Source organism: Anoplophora glabripennis, unplaced genomic scaffold, assembly GCF_000390285.2.
Source record: "Anoplophora glabripennis isolate ALB-LARVAE unplaced genomic scaffold, Agla_2.0 scaffold347, whole genome shotgun sequence".
In the NCBI taxonomy this organism is placed as follows: domain Eukaryota; kingdom Metazoa; phylum Arthropoda; class Insecta; order Coleoptera; family Cerambycidae; genus Anoplophora; species Anoplophora glabripennis.
The window spans coordinates 527,901-551,332 of NW_019416440.1; the positions used below are offsets into that span (position 1 = coordinate 527,901).

Below are 23,432 nucleotides of genomic sequence, written 5' to 3' on the forward strand. Positions count from 1 at the left end.
GGGCAGTTCGAAAATGATTTCAAAAATACACTTCTGCACGGCACTGGAAACTGGTCCACTGTAAAACCTGACCTAGCACAATGCGACCGTCATGGCGGTGTGATAAAAACGGACAAAAACTGTCGCAAGGAAAGAAATATGTAAGTAGAATTTTTATCGCACCTATTTTATATGGGCAAATTCAACTGCTTTTGCCTTTATTATTTAATAAAATTAATTTGTGTTTTTAAATAATAAAAAATCAAGTGACATACCTGATGTTACAACAATTGTTCAAAATTTTATCCACCAACGTGTAAACACATTTGGGTCCGTTGTACTCAGTTTCTACGAACTAACACAAATATTGTTTTGCTTAAAAAATAACACAAATGCTTCACCATAAATTAAAACGATATCCATCAACTTCGAGTTGCTATACCTACACGCAAACCATTTTTGACACTAACTACTAAAAACCTTTTGTAAACACCACAGATAACAGGTAAATTGCAACGACGATTGCAAAATCCGATTTCAGTATTCGGAGTCGCCGACGCCATGTGGCGAATGATGCTAGAGACTACAGTTGTGCAGCTATGTAGTGGTTGAATGTACTATAACTTCAATATTTTTTTTCTCGGAAACTATAAGGATTTTACAAAAAAATTTTTAACGATATTGATTCCATTTCTCATGCTGCATCTATTCCCAAATTTTTTTGGATAAGTTGTGAATCACCCTGTATATTCTATTATAAACATGGGATACACAGGCTGTTTCGCGAAAAAACAAATTCGCAAATAAAGGGAAGTTATTGTGTTAACAGCAGATTTTTAAAACCAGATTTTCAGTATTTGGAACTTTATCCAATCTTGAGAAATTTCAGACATTTCCAGATTTGTGAAATTCTGTGATAATTACAGATCTTCCACCTCGTATAAATACTTTTTTTAGTATACAGGGTGTTATTTTGGCACATCCTACATACCCTCTATAAATGATAGCAAGTCACATGATCATAATTTTGGCAATTAAATTTTGGTAAAATTAAAAATTATGAAAGCAATAAAATAAGATCAAGATTAAGTTAAAACATAACTTTCTATTTCACCAATTGGCAATTGGTGTAATTTTTCACATTTTATTCAACCAATGCGGATTGCATTATCTCGAGTGTAGCCGCAACTGTTTGTCATTGTTCATTATAAATGAATCGTTACAACTGATTGTGACTGTAACCACTCAGACATGCAACGCAGGCGAGGGAACGTCGCCGTCGGGCCAACGAAAACAAACACTCAAAGCCCTTGATAAATTGACTTGATATATATGTATACAGATATAAAGGCTTAGGGAAGTTTTTTAGAGATCAGATTTAAACTAGCCAGCGAAGTGTACTCGTCAACTAAAATAATGTCGTCGTAATAATATTGAATATTGCAGTTTTTCTTACAGCTACGACCGATTGTGTGAAGATTTTGCGATTTTTAGTCGACAGTACCAATCGTGCAAATTTGGTCATCTAAACTCTGCAGTTACGTGGCTTGTAATCATTTATCAAGGCTTCGTTATATTTTTAAATTTTAAAAAATTTTGAACCAACAACGTGAAGCATTCGCTGTACTTACAGTTAACGAAAATGTACAGGTTTAAAAAGATATGGATTTTCATAATAGTTCGTATGGGAGAATTGCGTAAAATATTTATGCATGTCAAACATAGCACTCGCTTAAAAAAATACAAATGTAAAGCATCTTTATTAGCTTTTAAGCATACGTTACAATACAAATCGAAAGAAATGAAAATAAAACAAAGATGAATCTTTAATAGTTTTATTTTTCAGTATCCATTACAAAATTAAAGTTAATCTAACTAAACTAAAACACGAATAAATAGATGTTACAATACCTATTGAACAAAATGCTTAAGAACTTAATAGATACTTTCCGAATGACTGGTTTACACTTTGCTTCACTTCTTCTCGATCTGCTTGACAGGCTGACCCGTCTGAGTTATCGGAACACTCTTCTCCTGGATCTGCTCATCTTCCACTCTCGGAGCAGTGATGGATAACACCCCATCCGAAGACAGCTTAGACTCCACCCTACTTATATCACATTCCTTCGGCAGCACATACTTTCTCACAAAATGTCTGTATATGTGACCATGCTCGTCTGGTTTCTCCTCATGTTTACCTTCGATTGTAATCGTATTATCCCCCGTGACTTTAACCGTGATTTCTTCCGGTTTGAACTGCTGCACGTCCAAGTTAGCTTGGAACTTGTCCTTGTCGAAGGCAACCACCGAACCGCTGTCTTGTCTAGAAGCAGAAGGCACCCAATTCCTCAAATAACCCGCAGGAGATCTGTTCAGGTAGCCCGCAACTCTAAAAGGTTGCAAAAAATCTTCGGGGTCAAGAACGGAGCCGAAGTGTTGGTCCAGAAGGGTCGACGGTCGGATGTAGCGAGGATCGTCGAATAAATAAGGCAATAGAGACATTTTTAACACTATTTATCCGCTCACTCGTGTAAAAAAACTATTTCGGAACTTGCGAAGGTTGATTTGGTTATTCGCGCGTCGAAACAAATTCAAACTGACGAGAGCGCGCCGATACCCGCTTTTATATCTGATTGGATGAGTCTGGACGAATCTCGACAGTTCTAATCGATGACGTAGAGATTCGAGTCGTTTCGCGTACGTTCGCTGATTTTACGAGAAAGGATAACAATCGGTGGGAAAATAAATATTTGAAAATCCTTTTTAAAATAATGGTCAATCATAGATAAGAGATTTTTTATAGAGAAAATTAATGGTGTTCAAAACACCTTCACCCTTGGGATTGCGAAATGTGATTTATTTTTGTTTTATTCGAAATTCTAACCTAAAAATAATAAAATAGTGGCAGAGAAGAAATCGTTTTACAGACAAGTTTTGTGTATATATTATTATTCCACATTAGCTTTAAAATCAGTGTGATATTCATATAGGTGTCCTAAATTACATACATTAAACTTGAAGGGCGATAGAATAGAAAAAGTTCCACGAACATCGATTTTAAAATGCTGTTTCCGATATAAGTACAAGTTATTCACTTTTTAAAATACCTGAAAATGTTCTGTATAATATACAATTATTGAAATCGCTTAAAGATAAAAAAAGTGACACAATCCAATGAGATACATCCTTTTATTCCTTTTAGGAGAAAATTACGAGAAATATTCTTTCTTGGGTGGTTAAAACTGAAGGCGCAAGGTGATATTAAGCTCAATTGTTGAAAAATAAAAAAGGTATTTAACTTTCATTTTCCTTATTTAAATAAACAAATCATTTGTCTCTAAAAATGAGTAACTTTAAACGAAACGCTAAAGCTTTTAGTGTAAAAAAATCTAACGTTCTGGTCTTAAATAATTGAGAAAACGTTATGTACTTACGTTCTAGTTTTTGTAATGTAAGTAATGCTTTGTTATGGCAGGCACTGAGTAGCAAGATCTTTTTTACTGATCTTGACTGAGTAGCAGTGACATTTAAAATATGCCCTACTTTGCAGGTTATATTTCACACAGCTACCTACACAAAACATATAATACAGCTACCTATGTCAGTAGGTTCAAAGTAATTTTTTAAGATGACATATATTTTATAGGTTATATTTCACAGAGCAACCTACACCAGTAGGTACAATGTACACTCAGCAATCCACTTTGTTTCCAGGCTCCCCAGAGTATGAACAAAGTTAAGAATATTTTTTGTAAGATGACTTTATTGGAATAATTTTACAATTCAAGTCGTTTCCGTACATTTTACAAACAAAAATACCTAATTTGGCCTTACCTAAATTATCAGTCTGCATATTTGCAAAAACTATTTTCTTTTAAAACGCTGTTTTATTCGAATCTATGGATTCCAATTATAAATCATAGATTTAACATAAAAGTCCCATTAAATTATGCTATATCAAAAATTTTTATTTGTTTTTTGTGAGCGGATAAAATTTTTACAAAATTTAAAAACGCAGACACTGACTTAAAATTCACAACAGTTCAATATTAAAATCAATAAGTAAATAAAATTATAGATGACCTGTAAAAAAACTTACATTTATGATACCCATTTAGTGCAATGACGCACATTTACAATCTAAAAATAAATATCAAGGAATAAAAATAAATGTCTTAGTCAGTCACTTAAGATGATCACAACTTGCCCAAACAGCTCTCGTCTTGCAAAATAGCAGACATCAGTTGCTTGTCCTTCAAAGCAGAAGCGACCTCCTCTTCGTCCCACTCCAAGTTCACTTTATTCAACCTCGGCTCTTTCTTTCCCGTAACTCTGATAATTCCCCGAGTCTCGATCAATGAACACAAGCCCACAAACTCGGCTTGATCTACGTTCAAGATATTCCTCTTCGTACACACTCGTTTGTACACTTCGTGAAGCTTCCCGACCGTAATATCCTTATTTCTCGCTTTTTTCAGCATTAATACGAGCGAACAAATAATAATCTTCTGTTGCAATGGAAACGCGTTATCGGGTTCGTCCACCAAGTTCTGTGAAGTCCCGTAAATGTTATTCAACACGTTCACAACTTGTTTCACCTCGACACTCTTCAGTTTGTTCTCAGCTTCCTTTTCTGCTTTACCCACAAAGTTTTCGACTGGTTTCAACACATCTTCTTTGTTGCTTTGATCGATCAGCTCCACCGCCCGTCTGCCGATGTCCAGAGCTCTGCGGATGTCACCTGAACCCGCAGCAAATTTTCCCGCTAGTATCTGCAGGGCGGGAGGGGAGAAAACTTCAAGGACGCCGGCAGATTTCAGGCGTGACGTGAATATCTGCAGGATCTGTTGCTTGGTGTAAGGAGCGAAGTGCATCAGTTTTGGTTTTAATTTGTAATGACCCTGAAGCCTACATAGCTTCCTATCCGTCAGGTCTAGAGCGTTGGCGATTCCCACTAAAATCAGGTGGGAGTTTGGTTTTGACGGCCACTCGAAGATCGTGTACAAGATGGACTGGTTTTTGCTCTCCAGTTGATCAATTTCGTCCAGCACAAGCAAGCTGAAAGCAGACAATGACAACGTTCTTGCCTTTACAATAATGTAAAACAGATATAACTTACATCATTTTGCTTTGGCTTCTTAGGTAATTCTCAACAGCGACCGAGTCCTTTTCAGCTTTTCCGGTCATTTTAATACCAAATTCTTTTCCGATCCTGGAATAAATCGCATTTGCGGACTTTATACCCGTACAATTTATGTAAACTTTATGGAGTTTCGAAGATATCTGTAAAAAATAATAATGTTAAAGGAGTTTCAACGGAAAAATTCTACGACTTACAATATCATCTTGCAGAATTATGTTGAGAGATGCCGTTTTGCCAGTACCAGGGGGACCGCTGATGTATAGAGATCCAGAAGTTTTGTTTTCTATATGAGTTTCTATAAACTCCTTCAGCTCATTCAATTCTTTCTCACGTCCAGGCATATCAGTGGGATACGAGGTGTGCAAGGCTTTTCTAGCATTTCTATAAAAATTTACATTCTTTTTAACATTCGTTTCACCAAAGTGTTCTCCATTCTCAACAGCACTAATTTTCTCTTTTTCTTTAAACAACTCCTTTCTATTCGACCCTTTTTCTTTTTCAATAACTCCATTACTATGTGTCGGACTAGTCAATTTCAGTCTTAAAAGTAAGCGAGATGGGGTCTGAACTTCTTCCTTCTGCACGATTTTGTTGTGTGTTGGTGTTCGAGAAACGTCAGTAGTTTTCTTTTGTTTTGGTGGGCTTGCATAATTTACTTGATTGAGATCATGATCTAAACTTCTTAATTTTTGTTTTCTTGGTGTCGACAGCTTCGGGATTTGGTTACTCAAGCTTCTACACTCATCATCAGAATCATCGATGAAAATAATGTCAGGTTTTGTGACACGTTTCGTCGTCTTCTTCAGCAATAACTTGTCTTGAAGCAGCTGTTCTTGTTTAGAAGACGATGGCACATGTCTCGTTCTACTTCCATTGTCGCTTTCATCACTAGAGGTAATTTTAGATTTAGTCACTCGTCTCTGAATTTTTTTGTTGGAAGATTTATCTTTCACCGTACGAGTGTCATCCTCACTATCATCACTAAAAAATATGTGGGGCATCGGTTCCCTTATTTGTCTACGAGGCCTTTCTAACAACTCTTCGTGTTTTGAATTATAATTATTTTGCTTTTGTGTTTGTCTAGAGGAAGACCTGGTATACATTTTCATTGCTGATGGCACAATGTTCAATTTCAATAAATATCACGTCATCACCTTTTAAAATAAATATGATTATTGCTCCGATATTATCTTATAACCAAGTCCAATTCACAGATTAAATACGATAGATTTATAATGAATTCTCAATAGGTATATGTTTGAAAGGAAAAAATAATAATTTAACTTATTTAAACACTTAATATTTTAATTTATCTATTCATTAGAGGTTAGAACTGTTTACGTTAGATTTATTTCGCGATTTTCGCGCCTATCCCCACCAGTCTGTAAATCATGCAGTTATTATTATGAAATCTTTAAGCAAATAAACCGTTGGGGGCAATTTTAAAATTTGATACTACTTCTTTGCAAAGGAGATAAGTTACAGAAAATTGGAATGGGACAGTCGACCTTCTGTATATATTTATGTTGTACATTGATTTCAAATTTGTTTTTTTTTTTTCAAAAACTTAACCAGATTTTTAATAATATGTTAGGCGCCACAGAAAGCATACTTGAAATTGGCGCCTGTAAGGAAGTTCAATGTCGCCTCTTGTGAGAAATTTACGTACTTCTAGCAAAACAAGTTGTCTTTTGTGTTCATGCGTTCCTCTTTCCTCTTCCATTTCGTTTGTGTCTGTTCATCGTAGAAAAGCATATTGGATCTTATCAAAAGAATCCTCTAGTTTTTTCCAAACTAGAGTTCTTTTAAAGTTCCAAAAATGAGAGCGAAGGTACGTAATAATGATATTTTTTATTTATTTTAATTAAATGATGGATATTTTATATTGTCGGATTCTGACTTTAGCCAAAACATTTCTTATCTAGACCTTATAAATATATAAATTAACTTTTCATTATGTGCATAAGGGAATCAAAATTACTTCGTGCTTTAAAATGTTTTATCTATAAATATTTCTTGAAATTTTTTTAGTTTAAAATTACAACATAACCTCAAATTTTGTGAACTCGTGTACAAATTTCTAGTTATAAATAAGTACATCCCTTGGAAGAAATTTATACACATTTGTTTAAGTGTAATAACTTTCGACTTGGGGTAAAACAATTTGTGGCTCCACCTGTACTAGCTATCAATGCTAGATGCAGTCTAAGAACACAAAACATGTGTAAATGTTATCCATATAAGCAAGTGTAATGCATTGAAAAATGTAGATTTTAAACTTTCTTTTACTTTCAGTGGCGTAAGAAGCGTATGCGAAGGCTAAAACGTAAGCGCAGGAAGATGCGTGCGAGGTCCAAGTAGATTTTATCCACATGTAAGTAATATATACTCATTTTAAGTTATAATTTTTGTATTAACCTAGTATTTTCCTTATAAATGTAAATTTATATTTTTTTATTGTTTCAGGAATTCCGTTTCGTTCAACATTTTCCATCGGAAGATCTTGGAGGATATGGAATTATACAGAAAATGGAAAATTTGTCCGTTGACTTCCAGGTTTTTTTAATAAATGACGTGGTTAAATCATTGTGACAGACCAAAAAAACAATAAAATGTTAAAAAAAATGTGTTTTTATTTCAACTATTTTTGAAAATTTACACCTACAAGGTATAGAAAAGTGTGGTCATATTTTAAAAAAATGCTTTGAAAATCGGAATATATAAAATATTTAGGAAATTGAATTGTAAGCATCAAATTACAATTTTTTAAACAAGTGAGATTTGGTTGCTTTTGTTGCAAATTATAAAATACAAAATTATAATAAAATTAAAATGTATATAAGCTTAGGGCATATACTACTGGTGGTAACATTAACATGTCGCTGCGAAAAGTGTGGCTGAGTGTGCGAGAAAAATAGACCATCAGTAATTACTATCTCAGTCTAGCACGCACGCGATTGATTGGAGCATTCATTTCCAACCAATTGTGGTGTGCTAGTGTAAGACAGCATGTACTGAGATATAGTCTTTCTCTCTCGCACACTCAGCCACACTTTTCTCAATGGCACGCTAACTCCCGTAATATATGCTCCAAGATTATAATAAGTTAGTTCCTTGTTATTGGCGACAATGAATTATAGGTTTATTTTTTTTAGGTTTGTGCACAGATCTCAGCTGATCTAAATGCTGATTGGTCAATTTAGTTTAAATGGGCTGAGATCTCGTGTAAAGAAAACACAGCTAAGATCAGATAACTTTGTTCCTGAGCTAATTNTTAGATCTCAGCTGATCTAAATGCTGATTGGTCAATTTAGTTTAAATTGGCTGAGATCTCGTGTAAAGAAAACACAGCTAAGATCAGATAACTTCGTTCCTGAACTAATTTCATTTACTTGGAACGCTGATTGGTTAATTAGTGAAATATAATTAAACAAAAACGCCTTATTTGTTGCGCATTTTTTTTTCGAATGTTGTCAGCTATGACTGTCACTTGTCAGTAAGACGAGTTATGTTAAGAAAAAAATATTGTAACTTTTCAATTATAATTTTTTCTTGTTTTGGTTAATAAAGGCAATATTTTTAAACTTATTAATGCATGGCGTTTTAAAGAGAGATTTTTCTTAGATAAATCTTTGTGACAGTGCTGAAGTTACCTAATTGCGATCTACTTTATGTTTTCGTTTTAATCGTGTACGCTTTATATATTTAGATGAATTCATGCATACATCAGTGTTAAAATATCTAATTAGTAATTCATAATCTTTTGTGTAAATCCGAAGAAATCAAACAACAAACATGACTACAGACTCTGAAACAAATTCACCAGAACGGAAAAAGCCAAAGAGAAAATCTAAATCGCCCTCTTCTCCTACTGACAAAAATCATAAAGGCAACCATTCCCCTGATCCAGAAAAACAGAAATCCAAAGACAAACAGCATAGGAAGAAAAGATCCGATAGATCAAGATCTAGAGATCGAAGGGAAAAACGGTCTAGAAGATATGAATCAGATAAAGATACATTCCGTGACGAAAATACTAGACGTGAGAACAATGATTACTATTGGAATAAATATCCAAAGAAGGACGGTAAACGGAATTATGAATCCGAAGCCAAACGGTCGGAAAAAAGGGAGACAGATGCCACCAAGCAGAATGAAGATAAATCTATAATTAAACCACGTGAAAGAAAGACGGTGGACTTGCTGACTTCTAGAACAGGCGGTGCTTATATACCACCCGCCAAATTGCGTATGATGCAAGAGAATATCACTGACAAGTCCTCCGCAGCATATCAACGAATTGCTTGGGAAGCCCTAAAGAAATCTGTCCACGGTTACATAAATAAAGTGAACACCTCAAACATCGGCATTATCGCAAGGGAATTGCTACACGAGAACATCGTCAGAGGAAGAGGGCTACTCTGCAAATCCATAATTCAAGCCCAAGCGGCCTCTCCCACGTTTACAAATGTCTACGCCGCTTTAGTAGCAGTCATAAACTCCAAATTTCCTAGCATAGGAGAATTACTACTTAAAAGGTTAGTACTTCAGTTCAAGAGGGGGTTTAAGCAAAATAATAAAATCATCTGCATATCAGCAGCCACGTTTATCGCGCATCTCGTTAACCAGAGAGTAGCACATGAAATTTTGGCCTTGGAGATTCTTACACTTCTCGTAGAGACTCCCACGGACGATTCTGTTGAGGTGGCCATTTCGTTTTTGAAGGAAAGTGGCCAGAAATTGACGGAAGTATCAAGCAGAGGTACGATTTCTGTAATATTTTTATTGAATTATATTAATGTGAATTTTCTTCAGGTATAAATGCTATTTTTGAAATGCTGCGCAACATCCTTCACGAGGGGCAGCTAGAGAAGAGGATACAGTACATGATTGAGGTTATGTTTCAAATAAGAAAAGACGGATTTAAAGATCACGCTGCCGTTACTGAAGATTTGGACGTTGTCGAGGAGGAAGACCAGTTTACTCACTTGATAACGTTGGATGATGTAAAACAAGTCAATGCGGAGGACGTTTTGAGTAAGTGAACTAAATTTATGTGAAGTTTTTGTGAATGAAACATTATGATTTTTTTAGACGTTTTCAAGTTCGATGAAAATTACGAGGAGAACGAAGGCAAGTACAAGACCCTCAGCAAGGAGATTTTGCAGAGCGACAGTGAATCCGGATCAGGATCGGATGATTCAGACGGAGACTCGGACGACGAAGGGGACGAAGAAGAAGAGGAGGGAAAAGAGGAATCGAAAATCATAGACAACACCGAAACGAACTTGATTACACTTAGGAGAACGATTTATCTGACAATTCAATCGAGCTTGGACTTTGAGGAATGCGCCCATAAATTACTGAAGATGGAGTTGAAACCTGGACAGGAAATAGAACTGTGCCACATGTTCCTAGGTAATAACTATTTTCTTTAATCAGTAAAGTAAAAAAATCCCATAATATCGGCGAAAATGCCCCACCCTGTACAATTTCCTTCCCCTCCAGATTGCTGCGCGGAACAACGAACCTACGAGAAATTCTACGGCCTACTGGCCCAAAGATTCTGCCAGATCAACAAGACCTATGTGGAGCCCTTCCAGCAAATCTTCAAGGACACGTACGCCACCACCCACCGCCTGGACGCCAACAGGCTACGGAACGTTAGCAAGTTCTTCGCGCACCTGCTCTTCACGGACGCCATCGGCTGGGAGGTGCTGGAGATCATGAAGCTGAACGAGGAGGACACAAACAGCTCCAGCAGGATATTCATCAAGATCCTCTTCCAGGAACTCTCCGAGTACATGGGGCTCGGCAAGCTGAACGCCAGGCTGAAGGACCCGTAAGATTTTTTGGTTCCGCGATTTGTGTCTTGTTTGACAGATGTTTTTTTTTTTTTTTCAGAACGTTCCAGGAACATTTCGCCGGGTTGTTTCCGAGAGATAGTCCCAAGAATACGAGGTTTTCTATCAACTTCTTTACGTCTATCGGGTTGGGCGGTTTGACGGATGAACTTCGGGAACACTTGAAGAATATCCCGAAGAATTTCGAGTTGAACATCGGCATTGCTAAGGAGAGTGGCAGTAGTTCTAATTCGTCTAGTGAGTCCAGCGAGGCGGAGGAAAGTTCAGGTAATTAATTGAAATTAAACGCGGTGGAACTTTTCTGAATAATCGCGATTAATGAGGGAATTTGTAAATATTGTGGAATTTCTATAAATTTCGTGGAATTTTTTAAAATTCCAGTTATTTTCCTTGATGTCATTTGCTGGAAAATAAGTTCAATTCTTCAGGATTTATTGGTTGATTATTATTAGTCATTAATTCGTTAAAAAAAAAAAAATTGCAAAGTAATGGGACGTGCATAAAAGCATCTATCAAAGACGTTTTTTTTTTTAAATGCTGGAAATGATGCTGTTCCTCAAAATTTTTAAATTTGTAGACTAGGTGGTATCTGTTTTGGTTTGGGTGAATCGTATATCCACGGAGATTTTTGGCTTTTTGGGTTTCAAATATCACTAGAAATGCCAATTTTTTTCTATGCGCATAAGAAAAACGTGGGCTTAACTTTTGTTGGCACAATATGTTAAAAAAAATTTTAAAATGTCATATTTTTCTTCCTATTTCATTATGTATCTTTTTAAGAATTGATTTTAGGCGAAAATGGAAAAGGAAAAAATGTTTGTAATTAAATGTTTTACAGAATATGACTAGTAGTCCAGGCGGTATCTGTTTCGGGTTAGGTAAAACGCATATGATCGGAGGTTTTTGCTTTAACGGCTTCTAAATAACATCAGAAATGATAATTTTTCTGTGCAAAACGTGGGCTTAATTGTTACTGCAAAAAAAGTATAAAAAAATAGCAAAAAAATTAATTTTTTCTTGGATTTCTCGTCGACAACTTAGCAACTATTTATTTTAGACAAAAATGGAAGAGGAAAAAAGTTTTGTAATTAAATTTTGAACAAGATAGTTACTTGCAATTCGAGAAAATAATTATTGTTGATGCAAAAATCGGAAAAATCATTTAAAAAATTGCAAAATATGCTATTTTATTTGTCAATTTTTTTCAGACACTTGAATAATGCCTTGGATGTTCATACTTTTCCCAATTAAACTTCTTAGTGTATAAAATCATCACACCAAATTTCATCCAATTCGGTTCGATAGTTTTTACATAAGAATTGTTAAATTTTTTTTTAATTTAAAATTTTTCAAAATCAAATTTCTAAAAATCTAAAGCCTTTGAATACTTGAAAATTTCACCATAAAAAGAAGAGCTCTCAAGCTTTAAAATTCAAATCGGACGATTAGGCGAGCCGTGGTGATTGTTTAAACATTTTCGCAATTTTCACGCTTATAAACAATTGCAATAATTTAATGTTTTTTCAAATGTTTTTTTATTTCAAAATATGGTTTGAAAGTACTCGGAGGGACGAGTATTTAAAAAAAAAAACCTGATCCGCCCATTATTTTCAGAGTTATAGCCTGTTAAAGTTAACCCTTATTTACAGCAAAACTATAAGGGTATAAGGGCTGTTTTTTTGAACTAATAGGTTTGTCATTCCGAGTACTTTCCAGATATACATTTTCAAAATTTGCAGTCACGGGCATCCCATTTAAAATGTCACTCAAAGGTATTCAAGACCGCGTGAAATCAATGAGGTATCAGTGGTGCGGGAGCAAACACACAGCTACTCCGATCTGAATTCTCGAGTTCAAAACTGCGACGGTCGGAAAAATTTAAATTATCTCAGCTTCTAATGCACCAATTTCGATCATTTTTTTTTAAATAGATGTCTCGCGATTTAAAAAAAACATACACAATTAACATATTTTCAAATGCCTATCGTTAATAATTATTGGTCTTTCAACAGTCCGATAATTATTTATCTTTAAACTTCCTTTAATTATCAACTTTATTTTTTTATTGTATCAAAGGTAAGTGCATAAACTTATATACTGTTTATCAAAGATCAAAAATAAATTCATTTAAATATTCTAAAATTGTTTAAACAACAATTATTTTCAAAATATATTGAAAATTAGTAATATTATGAGTTAATTTAACTTTGATCAGCTATAACTACGTAATTAATTGACCAATGTTTTTTTTAAAAGAAGCGTCTCCAAGAATTTTTAAAACGTATTTTAAAAAATTTGATTTGATTGAATATTCACAAAATTATTCTAATTGTTTATAAGTACAAAAATTCGACCAATGTTTAAACAAGCACCAGAGCTCTCCTAATAGATGGATTCGAATTTTTCAAAAAGGGTTTGAAAGTTTGAGAGCCCTTCTATATGTGATTAAATTTTCAAGTATCTAAGGGCCTTGGTTTTTGCTGTGCAAAATTTTGAAAATTTGCATATTTTTTTTTCAAAATCTGGATTGAAAAATTATTATGCAAAATCTATTGAACTGATTTTGATGAAATTTGGAGTGATGATTCTACATAACATGAACTTTTCTTGAGCCAAATATGAAGGTCCTGTAACCAATTTAAAGACCCCAAAAAAATCTCTAAAATGTAATGTTTTTTAACCCCATTTTTGGCGATATTTTCGATTTTTACAATAATAATCATGATTCATTCGATTTGTAACTAGTCATATTTTGTAAAAAAATTTATTACAAACATTTTTTTCCTTTTCCATTTTCGCCTAAAATCAACTCTTGAAAAGATACATAATTAAATAGGAAGAAAAATATGACAGTATTCGAATTTTTTTAACATATTGTGCCGCCAAAAGTTATGCGCATAGAAAAATTTTAATTTCTAGTGATATTTGAAAGCCAAAAACCCAAAAATCTCCATGGATATACAATTCACCTAAATATGGACAATGGTGATTTTTGGGAATATTCAAAGAAAAATTAATACAAGAAATAGTGTCAGAAAGAAAAAGACCAAGTTAAAAATGTCTTGATTAAAAAAATTTTGTCTAGATTTTGGAAAAAAAAATTGTTGGGCATATTTCTTGTATGTTAAGAGGACTTCATAGCAAATAGGCAACCAGCAATACATTTTTATAGATTTTATTACACAATTTGTCTAAATATGAATCAATTCACAAATAACAGACTTTCCTCCATTTTAACGCAGATTTTCTATAAAATGGAGTTAGTTTGAAACTCAAATTACATTTTGGTGTAAAGAAATTTGTAATTTACAATGCCGCTTGTTCAATAGCGGCAAATTACAAATTTCTTTATAACAAAAAGTAGTTTGAGTTTCAAACTAAATGGTTTCAAGAATTTGTTGTTGATGAGTTTACAATTAACTGGTTTTAAAAGCTATACCTTACATTTTTATATTCGCTAAATATTGTTCATATTTTATGGTATTGTCTATGGGAAACATTTCTGATTGCAGTTTATAAGAGTATTTAAGGTATCGCAAGTTGAGATCTTAAAATATCGCAATTGTCGCAGTGACATAAGAAAGCCGACATAATTACGAGTATTTAAAAAATATATATCCCAATTTGGACAAGTTTTACTACCTCGCATGGAATTTTGAGCATTTTCGCCCATAGTGCGACGGTCAAAATTATGTCACCAAAAACACCATCACACATTCATTGAAAAAGTAATACTGCAATGCACAACGCACATGCACAAGATTCACAGGGTCGACTCACATTTACCCTCAACCTTGAAATTATTAAAATGTACCTACAAGATCTGCAAATATCACCCTGTGAATTATGTAGAAATCTGTCGGAGAGCCCATAATTTTTGGATTTTTCATTTTTCAGACTCATCGTCCAGTTCAGAGGAAGAGAATCAGAAAAAGAAAAAGAAGAGGAAAGACAAAAATGGGCCCAAAGGTGCCAAGCGCGCGAAGAAGCAGAAAGCGTCGGATTCGTCAGGGGAAGAGGAACCTAGTCGGAATAAAAACAAAAAGAAAAACAAACCTTCAGATATGGAGGAAGATCAGAGGAGGGTTAGAAGAAATCGCGACGAAGACGGCGAAGAAAGGAGAAGAAGGGACTACGAGGGTTGGGAGGAGAGGAGGAGAAGGGATCGCGAAGCTGGCGGAAGTAAATATGAAGAACGGGGCAGACACAAGGACGAGCCCAAGACTTCGGAGAAATCGTCGAGGAGGCGATCGAGAAGCTATGATACCGGTAGGAACAAGGAGAGATACCGGAGGGACAAGGAGAAGAGGGAGAGAAGGAAAAGTTGATCGAATCCATGTATTTTGTAAGGGGGTGTAATTGTTGCTAGATGTTAAGGTAAAATGTTTTTTTTTTTTTTTTAATAAATGTTTTAATATCTTTCAGAATTTTTCGCTATTGGAAAAAAGTAATTGGTTTTACGGTGTTTTGAAAAATAAAAGAAAATTCAGCGTTTCACAGTAGTTTCGATAACTTTGGGGGAGGCTACATTTGTCACATAGAAATACTTATCTATATGTTTGCTTTCTTAAATTCTGTTACGAAACCACATTTTTTTACTTTTTGCAAAATAAATGCACGAAAATCGAAGACAAAAATATTTATTTTTTGCTCAGGAAATGACGTTAATTTAAATTAAAATATTTTATTGATATCTCTTCTTGCATTCCTGCTCGTCCACTGCTAATTTCGGACACTTCTTGCATTCCTGCTCGTCCACTGCTAATTTCGGACTCTTCTTGCATTCCTGCTCGTCCACTGCTAATTTCGGATAGGGTCTATGTGTTTTTAGTAACATCTTGAACGTGTCGACGCACACCAACCCGGTTTTATCTATTGCTACGCCAACTTTCCACAGCCTTTCGAACGTGTCCCCCGGGAAGCTGTACCCCACTTTTTCGAATAGGGTCCGAATCGTTTGCGGAGATCTCGGCTACGAGAAACAAATCAAAATCACTTTCCTTAAAAATAACTATATGCCCCGACTGGCATTGAATTATACCCCCAATATCTAGTAAATAGCTGAGATCGTCTGTCAGAGAGAGTCATCAGACATAGATAGGTTTGTGTTGGTGAGATATAACCTATAAAATATGTCAACTCTAAATGTCATTGTTACTCTATGCCTACTGGTACATGTACCTACTGACGCAAAGTGGCCTACTAATCTGTAGGTGCTATGAGCGCATGTGACAGTAGACATAAAATAGCGATGATATTTAAGGTATGACATGCTTTGTAGGTTATGTCTCACCAACGCTCAGTGTCTATTATTCGTTTTACAATAAATATTTTTGACAAAAAATTGTTATTAGTCAGAGTGAATCAGACACAACTGACATTTTTTAGCAAATCCAAAAACATACTTTCATATTTTCGTAATTTTTTTAAGGAAATTTACTTAACCAGACAAAGATTTTGGTAAAAGTGTATCCGATAACCCATGTATTCACCGAGAAGTTTTTATGAACGATTTTAGCACTTTCATATTTTAGTAATTTCTGAAATTTTTTCTACTTTGACCGATCTTACATCTCATAAGATATAGCTCAGTATATGACAGTTTTTAAGTTCGAATTCTTGACACGTGCACCGATTGACGTGAAATTTTAACAGTAAGTAGAAAAAGTAGAATTGCTCAAGAAACATAAGTTATATAGTGCCGATGTGTGTTTTCACCCTTTTAGTCACAAAAATCAATAGAGGGATGAATTCTAAGCAAAAATGCTCTATAACGTTTTTTCCAAAAATTAATATTTTCCGAGTTATTCGCGATTGAAAATGTTGATTTTTCATCTAAAAAGTACGTGTTTTTCAACCATTTTTGATAAGTAACTCGAAAACCTTGCGTTTTATGGAAAATCACATATAAAGCAAAAATAAAGCTTTTGAAATAACGAATCGATTTGTTGTTTGTTGATTACCGTAGATGTAATAATAACTGAGTTATTACTCTCTAAAGGTGATTGTTTATTTTTCGGAAAGTAAAATCGAACCTTTTACCGTAAAATAATGGCGAAAGAACCAATTTTTTGAAGAAAATGAATATAACCTTTTTAAAGTGCTTGGAAAGACCTTTAAAATGCTTTTTGAAAAAATTTCGTAGCTCAAAAACTCGCGGAGTTATGATGAAAATAAAATGGTCATCTCATTTTTTTTGGAGAAAACATCAACAGTAAAATCTATGGCTGAACCATAAAAATAGAAATTAAGCGTAATCCATGTATAGTTGACTTTATTTAGGTACTAATAATACGCTTTGCAAGTTTGACCGGTTTAGAATGCTTAAATTTAAAAAAAAGTTTGAAATAACGAAAACATTTTTAATTTTAAAAAAATTTTCTTTTTTTCAAAATAACTCAAAAACTAAACAGGATACGTGAAAAATGCAAGAGTTCAAAATTAAAGGTCTTTTTTTTATAATACTTTCTCATTCAATTTTTCTGTAGAGCAAAAATTAACTGAGATATTACGTTTTTTAATTAGCATTTGCATGTAAGGACCACCTTCTTTGAGCCCTTAAAACCTAAAAATCTCAAAAACGAAGAGTTAAAGACCCTTTAACCATAAAGGTTGATTTGTTGCTCTTGCAATTCCCTGCAAATTGTTTTTTGGAGCGATGACAAATATTAAAAATTAAAAAAGTTATCGTGATAAACGAATTTTATTATTCAGTGAAAATTGTCGGATTGTGCAAATGGCTTATTTTCCGATAGTTTCCGAGGTGTAATACACGCACAAACACACTCACGCACATGTATATACAGGGTGTCTCACATTTAAATAGCAGGACTTCAGGAATCAGTAGAAGACCTCATTTTGAGTCTAAAAGTTCCTATATATATGGGTCCTAAAACGCTTCGTTTCTGAGATACAGGGCGTTCAATTTTATTTTTGTTTTATTTATTTATTTTTTAACTAAATAACCGCTGACAAAAAAAATCATCATGTTGCGGCGAAAGACTTAGTATTTGAGGGCAAATAATTTGACACAGAAAATCATCGCATATTAGTTCCAGTGGTGGAGATAGAGGGGTCTCTATGCATATTTTTATAAAAAAAAGTATAGCCGATTTGATATTTTGCAAATGTTTTCGAAAAATATGAAAGAGCATTCAATTTTACCCAGAAAAGGCCCTCTTGTCCAAAGTCGATAGGAGGTGGCGTTTTCAAGAAAAACCGAAAATACTGTTTAGAAGTCAAATAATAATTTTTAAACATTGTGTTACAACTAAATTAAATATGTAGTTCAAAAATTCGGTTAAAATTGTTTTTAATTAATTAAATGAAAATAAATACAAAAATAAATAACGAAAACCATATTACATCAAAGCAAATGTTCGAAATGTAAACCATTTTCTTCGATACATAACTGACACCGACGCTGAATAGAACGTCTCATTTGAATTAAGTTATTGTCTCTGATTTCACTGCATGCGTTCCGAATCCGACGAATAAGTTCATCCCTTGTGTCCACAGTAGTGGTATAAACTCTCTCTTTAATAAAACCCCAGAGGAAAAAATCTAGGGGTGTCAGATCAGGGGATCGGGGAGGCCATGCAACGATACCCCCGCGGCCAATCCATTTTTCGGGAAAGTGGGTGTTCAACCAGTTCCTGACATTTCGGCCAAAATGAGCTGGACAGCCATCAAGTTGAAACCATGCTCGCATTCTTAAATTCAGAGGAATTTCCTCCCACATGTTGGCACTCTCGGTCTCTAAGAACTCTAAGAAATTCGCAGAATTCAGTCGTTGAGGTAAGATGTAAGGGCCGAAAAGACAATTGTTATAAACGCCGAGCCAAATATTAACACTAAATTCGTGCTGAAAATTTCGTGGTCTGATTGCATGCGGGTTTTCATGTGCCCACTCATGCTGATTGTGTAAATTTGTCACACCTCGACGAGTAAAACATGACTCGTCGGTCCATAATATGTGTGATAAAAAATTTCCGTCGTTTTCAATTGAGTTAAGAATCCACCGAGAAAAAGCTATTCTATGTTCCTCGTCACCCGGACGTAAACCCTGAACAGGTTGTAAGTGGTAGGGATGTCTATGATCTCGTCTTAATGTTCTAGAAATAGTGCACCTGGAAACACCAATAATCCTGGAAATTTTTCTGGTACTCGTCGTGGGATCTCTGTCAAATTCGTGCAAGATTCGCTGATTCCTCCTATTTCTGCCAATATTAACGTTAATTATGTTGCGATCCCTATGGACCAGATTCAATCCGTCATTAGCGAAACGTTGATGAACATTAATAAAAACGTGTGGATGCGGCTGTCTTCTATTAGGAAATCGTCTCCGATATTCCCTAGCAGCTTCTGCCGAGTTCCCATTGGCAAACCCGTATATGAAGTGAATATCTGCGTATTCTTGGTTCGTAAACTTAAACGGCATTTTGAATTTGTTGCAATTTTTTTTAATACTCTACACACAATTAGAAACTATAATAAAATAAGCGCAAATGTCAATATTAGAATGACATTTCAAGTCTGATTTGATTTCTAAACAGTATTTTCGGTTTTTCTTAATTTGACTTCTAAACAGTATTTTCGGTTTTTCTTGAAAACGCCACCTCCTATCGACTTTGGACAAGAGGGCCTTTTCTGGGTAAAATTGAATGCTCTTTCATATTTTTCGAAAACATTTGCAAAATATCAAATCGGCTATACTTTTTTTTATAAAAATATGCATAGAGACCCCTCTATCTCCACCACTGGAACTAATATGCGATGATTTTCTGTGTCAAATTATTTGCCCTCAAATACTAAGTCTTTCGCCGCAACATGATGATTTTTTTTGTCAGCGGTTATTTAGTTAAAAAATAAATAAATAAAACAAAAATAAAATTGAACGCCCTGTATCTCAGAAACTAAGCGTTTTAGGACCCATATATATAGGAACTTTTAGACTCAAAATGAGGTCTTCTACTGATTCCTGAAGTCCTGATATTTAAATGTGAGACACCCTGTATATACACCTCATTAAGGGTTGTTTTTAAGGGTTGAAATGTTGTAATAAATCATGTATTATTTCATAAACAGTAAAAAATATTCAATTCTTCATTACTGCTCCGTCAAAACATTTCAGAGCCGTGAAAATTAATTTTAGTTTTTTTCCTCGTAAAGGAAATGTTGCTACAAATCAAAAATTATTATTCAAAACATAAAAGAATGCTTATTCTATTGACTTAAATCACTTAAATCTATAGTTTTTACGTTTTTTGCAAGAAGGGGTAGTTTTCACCCCCTAAAAACAATAAGCGCACATTATGGATATGTAACTTTTGTAAAGGAGGGCGAAGTGAGCTTACTCACCAATTTTCATGAAAATCGGTGTGTGTGTCAAGAATTCGGAGGTAATACCCTATTTTTACCGTTGTATACTGGACTAATAACCGAGATTCCTTGTCTTGTTGCTACTTACCACGAAGAAATCCCTGTAGGTCAGCCCGTAATTAGTGTATATGCTGGGGTTAATCAAGGCGTTAGCCGAAGTATAATCTCCCAGGTGTCCTATATCCGCCCTGCAACCTCCGAAAGGAGTGACGGGATGTTGTATATCGTAACGGATAGACGGTACACCCGCGGCACGCATACCTGAATTGTCCATTACCAGGTAGTCGCAACTTGCAGCCTGATTCGTCGTTAAGTAGTACCTGCTTTCCTTGGGGATATCTAAAAGGGAATTTCTGATAAACGACAAATATCCAAATGCAAAAGTTGAAAAAAAAAGTTTTCTTAAATGATAATACTTTTTGGAATTTAGAAAGTTGAAATGGAATATTTTTCCATGAAATGATCTCCTTTCGAATTAATTTGGAAATACAGGGTGACACCCAACAAATGTTACATACTTCAAAGATATAATCTAGAACCTAAATGGTGTCAATTCAACCAAACTTGCTTAAACGAAAAATATCATAAAAAAAAGTTACAGGATGTTAGTTTCTTTTTATATTTCTTGTTTTCTCCTTAACTCTGACCCAGTTAATTTGAGCAAAATTTACTGTTCTCAAAGGGTTGTAGTAAAATGAACGCCCTGTATGATTTAATCTAATAGGAACATAATCACTGCATACTTCATGAAGGAAACAGCAATTTTGCTCGAATCGGTTAACTGGGTTCTGAGTTAAGGACAAAACAAAAAATAAAAAGAGAAACTTTAACACCCTGTAACTTTTTCTTGCGACATTTTTCGTTTAAGCAAATTTGGTTACATCAACACCATTTGGGTTCTAAATTATACCCTTGAGTATGTAACATTCGTTAGGTGACACCCTGTATAGAAAAATCTACCGTTAAACTCCATTATCTCGAACGATGGTGAATGGATGTTAATCATTTCAATGAATCTTTTATAGTCGATTTTGTCGTCGACAATAACGCCCAGGACTTTCATAAGAGATTCGATGTCTTCCTTGGGAAAAGTGAGTGCTTGACAGGCACACAACTCGTAAAATGTGTCTATCGGCAACCATCCCGTCTTCTCCTAAAAAAATTCCTTTCCAGTACTACTTTTTTAACTTAGAAAACACTGTTACTTTGTCAAAATACATGGCTGTCCTGTAGAAATCGTCCAAATGCAAATCTTTATTGCTTCTTTGTTTCAACAACAATTTCAAACGGTTCAGCGACCCTAGCCACTTGTAGAAGTCTCGCTTAAACAGACATGGCGTCACGTTTGAGTCTTTCAACAGCTCGGATATGCCGTAAAATGGCTTGGGAATTACTTTTCCAAAACGGTGACCTTTCGGGACGCAATATACATTATGATTACTAAAAAATTTACTTAAAATTGAGTCGCTCAAACAACTTTTTTGGAATATTTACTTACGGAGCTAAGACTTTTCCAAGTAGCGGTTTTGTTCGTTCGATGAAATTTGCTTTTATTTTATTGGCGGAAACTGCGGCTTCCTTGTGGTGCCAGTCGCAAGCACATCTTACCCATATGCCTCTCAGGTCGTATCGGCTTTTACCTCCAAATCTTTGAGTGGGATCAAAGTGTTCATTGTAACTAGAATAAGAATATTATTATAATCGGAATACATTACGTATTTATACTTTCACAAAATTAAGTAAAAAATAATCCTTAAATTATGAAAGTCTGAAAGAAAGAGTGACCGCAAAATCCGCCTGTTTTTGAAACTTTGACAGGAGGCGACAGGAAAAATCCTAAAAATATTCTAAAAATATCCAAAAACTCGTCATGAGTTTTTCGAAAATTTTCGAAAATCACCCTTATTTAGGGGTTGAAAAGACAAAAAAAGTGAACAAATTAAGCATCATCAACAGTTGTAAAACTACAAATATTTCTATGTTGTTATCAAAATAATATGAACGTGAAAATATCTAATTTCGTATTTGATACGGTCTTTTCCGGATTGAAAATCAACCCTTAATATCCCTAAAGGGGTAAAATCATCCCCTAAACGCCTAAAAATGCAAAAATATATTGTTACAGTTTTTTTTCTTTTTCTTTTATATGTATACGGTTGAAGTTAGGGGTGGTTTTACCCTCATTTAGGGGTGTTTTCCTTCGGATCTAGTCATTGTGGGTTCAATTATCATATAAAATCAAAGTCTCAAAAACAGGCGAAAAAATGGCTTTTTTTGCGGTCACTCTTTCACCATTGAAAGATCCACCAAAANTGAATAATGGTCGTAACGAGAAAAAGAAAAAAGCATCTTGAAGCTTGAAGATTCTAGTTTTCAAATCTTTAGATGAAAAATTTTTGTGAGCATCACCCTCGGCGCAATCAAAAGAAATAATGCAAGGCAAAAATTTTACAATTTTTTTTCCAAAATATGGGCTCAGAAAATTTTTTTCTGCCTTAATCAATGCCAGGGTCATTTCGCCTAATTCATCAGCTTCAATTTGTTTTTTTTTATTTTCTGTACGAATATTTCTCATTGAGATATTGACTATTCATTGAAAAGTCACCTTTTTTTTATCATATCAATATTGCGAAAAGTACCAATGTTTGTAGGCTTTTTTTATCTCAATACATGTCCATGAGGCTTGTAAATTTTGAAATTGATTGGTCGAACCGTTTTCGTTTTCTGAATCGTCAGTTATATAAAAAATTAAAGGAGCTCCTTAAACATCAAACAAATTTTTTGCGTTTTTTTCCCCATAATTTCGCGTTAAATACTCATGAAATACCAAAAAAAAAAATTCAAAATTAAAAAAAAATGTTCAACCATTTTTTTCAATTAAAAAAAATTTCTCGATATTTGAAATTAATGTAAAATTGTGAAAAAGAGGACGAAAAAAAAATTTTAAAAATTTTATTTTTCAAAATTGACTAAAATTTTGAAAAAAATCCGTTTCAAAAGTTTTCTTGATATTTGAAATCGATGTAAAATTGAAAAACGAGGTCGAAAAAAAATTTTTTAAATGT

At 34.3% G+C, this 23,432-nt stretch overlaps 4 protein-coding genes and 1 long non-coding RNA gene across 5 annotated transcripts; 2 read left to right on the forward strand and 3 right to left on the reverse strand.

Annotated features, from left to right (window-relative positions):
- Positions 1-1,800: 1,800 nt before the first annotated feature.
- On the reverse strand, positions 1,801-2,553 carry LOC108908372 (protein lethal(2)essential for life-like). Its single transcript, XM_018712403.1, has one exon. The coding sequence runs from the start codon at positions 2,479-2,481 to the stop codon at positions 1,954-1,956; it is 528 nt and encodes a 175-aa protein (XP_018567919.1). The 5' UTR covers positions 2,482-2,553; the 3' UTR covers positions 1,801-1,953.
- Positions 2,554-3,774: 1,221 nt separating this feature from the next.
- LOC108908373 (cell division control protein 6 homolog) lies at positions 3,775-6,422 on the reverse strand. Its single transcript, XM_018712404.1, has 3 exons — positions 5,317-6,422; positions 5,099-5,262; positions 3,775-5,037 (listed from the first exon to the last, which is right to left on the reverse strand). The coding sequence occupies exons 1-3, from the start codon at positions 6,229-6,231 to the stop codon at positions 4,176-4,178; spliced, it is 1,941 nt and encodes a 646-aa protein (XP_018567920.1). The 5' UTR covers positions 6,232-6,422; the 3' UTR covers positions 3,775-4,175.
- Positions 6,423-6,817: 395 nt separating this feature from the next.
- Positions 6,818-7,747, forward strand: LOC108908374. Its single transcript, XR_001964366.1, has 3 exons — positions 6,818-6,953; positions 7,418-7,496; positions 7,589-7,747. It is a non-coding gene; the product is annotated as an uncharacterized LOC108908374 (long non-coding RNA).
- An 873-nt stretch (positions 7,748-8,620) lies between these two features.
- LOC108908381 (pre-mRNA-splicing factor CWC22 homolog) lies at positions 8,621-15,389 on the forward strand. The gene is made up of 6 exons (XM_018712415.1): positions 8,621-9,884; positions 9,938-10,159; positions 10,217-10,540; positions 10,631-10,964; positions 11,027-11,253; positions 14,884-15,389. Exons 1-6 carry the CDS (start codon positions 8,918-8,920, stop codon positions 15,312-15,314), a joined length of 2,505 nt encoding a protein of 834 aa, XP_018567931.1. The 5' UTR covers positions 8,621-8,917; the 3' UTR covers positions 15,315-15,389.
- Positions 15,390-15,670: 281 nt separating this feature from the next.
- Positions 15,671-22,045, reverse strand: LOC111691539 (the record flags this gene model as incomplete). Its single annotated transcript, XM_023454559.1, has 5 exons — positions 15,671-15,958; positions 20,456-20,706; positions 21,328-21,520; positions 21,573-21,807; positions 21,866-22,045. Coding segments are annotated over 5 exons (1,147 nt in total), but the record flags the coding sequence as incomplete, so codon positions are not given.
- Between the last annotated feature and the right edge of the window lie 1,387 nt (positions 22,046-23,432).

Excerpts from the sequence above, each read along its gene's own strand:
- LOC108908372 (XM_018712403.1), bottom strand. The coding sequence starts at position 2,481 with ATGTCTCTATTGCCTTATTTATTCGACGATCCTCGCTACATCCGACCG.
- LOC108908373 (XM_018712404.1), bottom strand. The coding sequence starts at position 6,231 with ATGAAAATGTATACCAGGTCTTCCTCTAGACAAACACAAAAGCAAAAT. Across the intron at positions 5,263-5,316 it reads TAATTCTGCAAGATGATATT|ATATCTTCGAAACTCCATAA; the intron begins GTAAGTCGTAGA and ends TATTTTTTACAG. Across the intron at positions 5,038-5,098 it reads AGAAGCCAAAGCAAAATGAT|CTTGCTTGTGCTGGACGAAA; the intron begins GTAAGTTATATC and ends GTCTGCTTTCAG.
- LOC108908381 (XM_018712415.1), top strand. The coding sequence starts at position 8,918 with ATGACTACAGACTCTGAAACAAATTCACCAGAACGGAAAAAGCCAAAG. Across the intron at positions 10,541-10,630 it reads ACTGTGCCACATGTTCCTAG|ATTGCTGCGCGGAACAACGA; the intron begins GTAATAACTATT and ends CTTCCCCTCCAG. Across the intron at positions 10,965-11,026 it reads AACGCCAGGCTGAAGGACCC|AACGTTCCAGGAACATTTCG; the intron begins GTAAGATTTTTT and ends TTTTTTTTTCAG.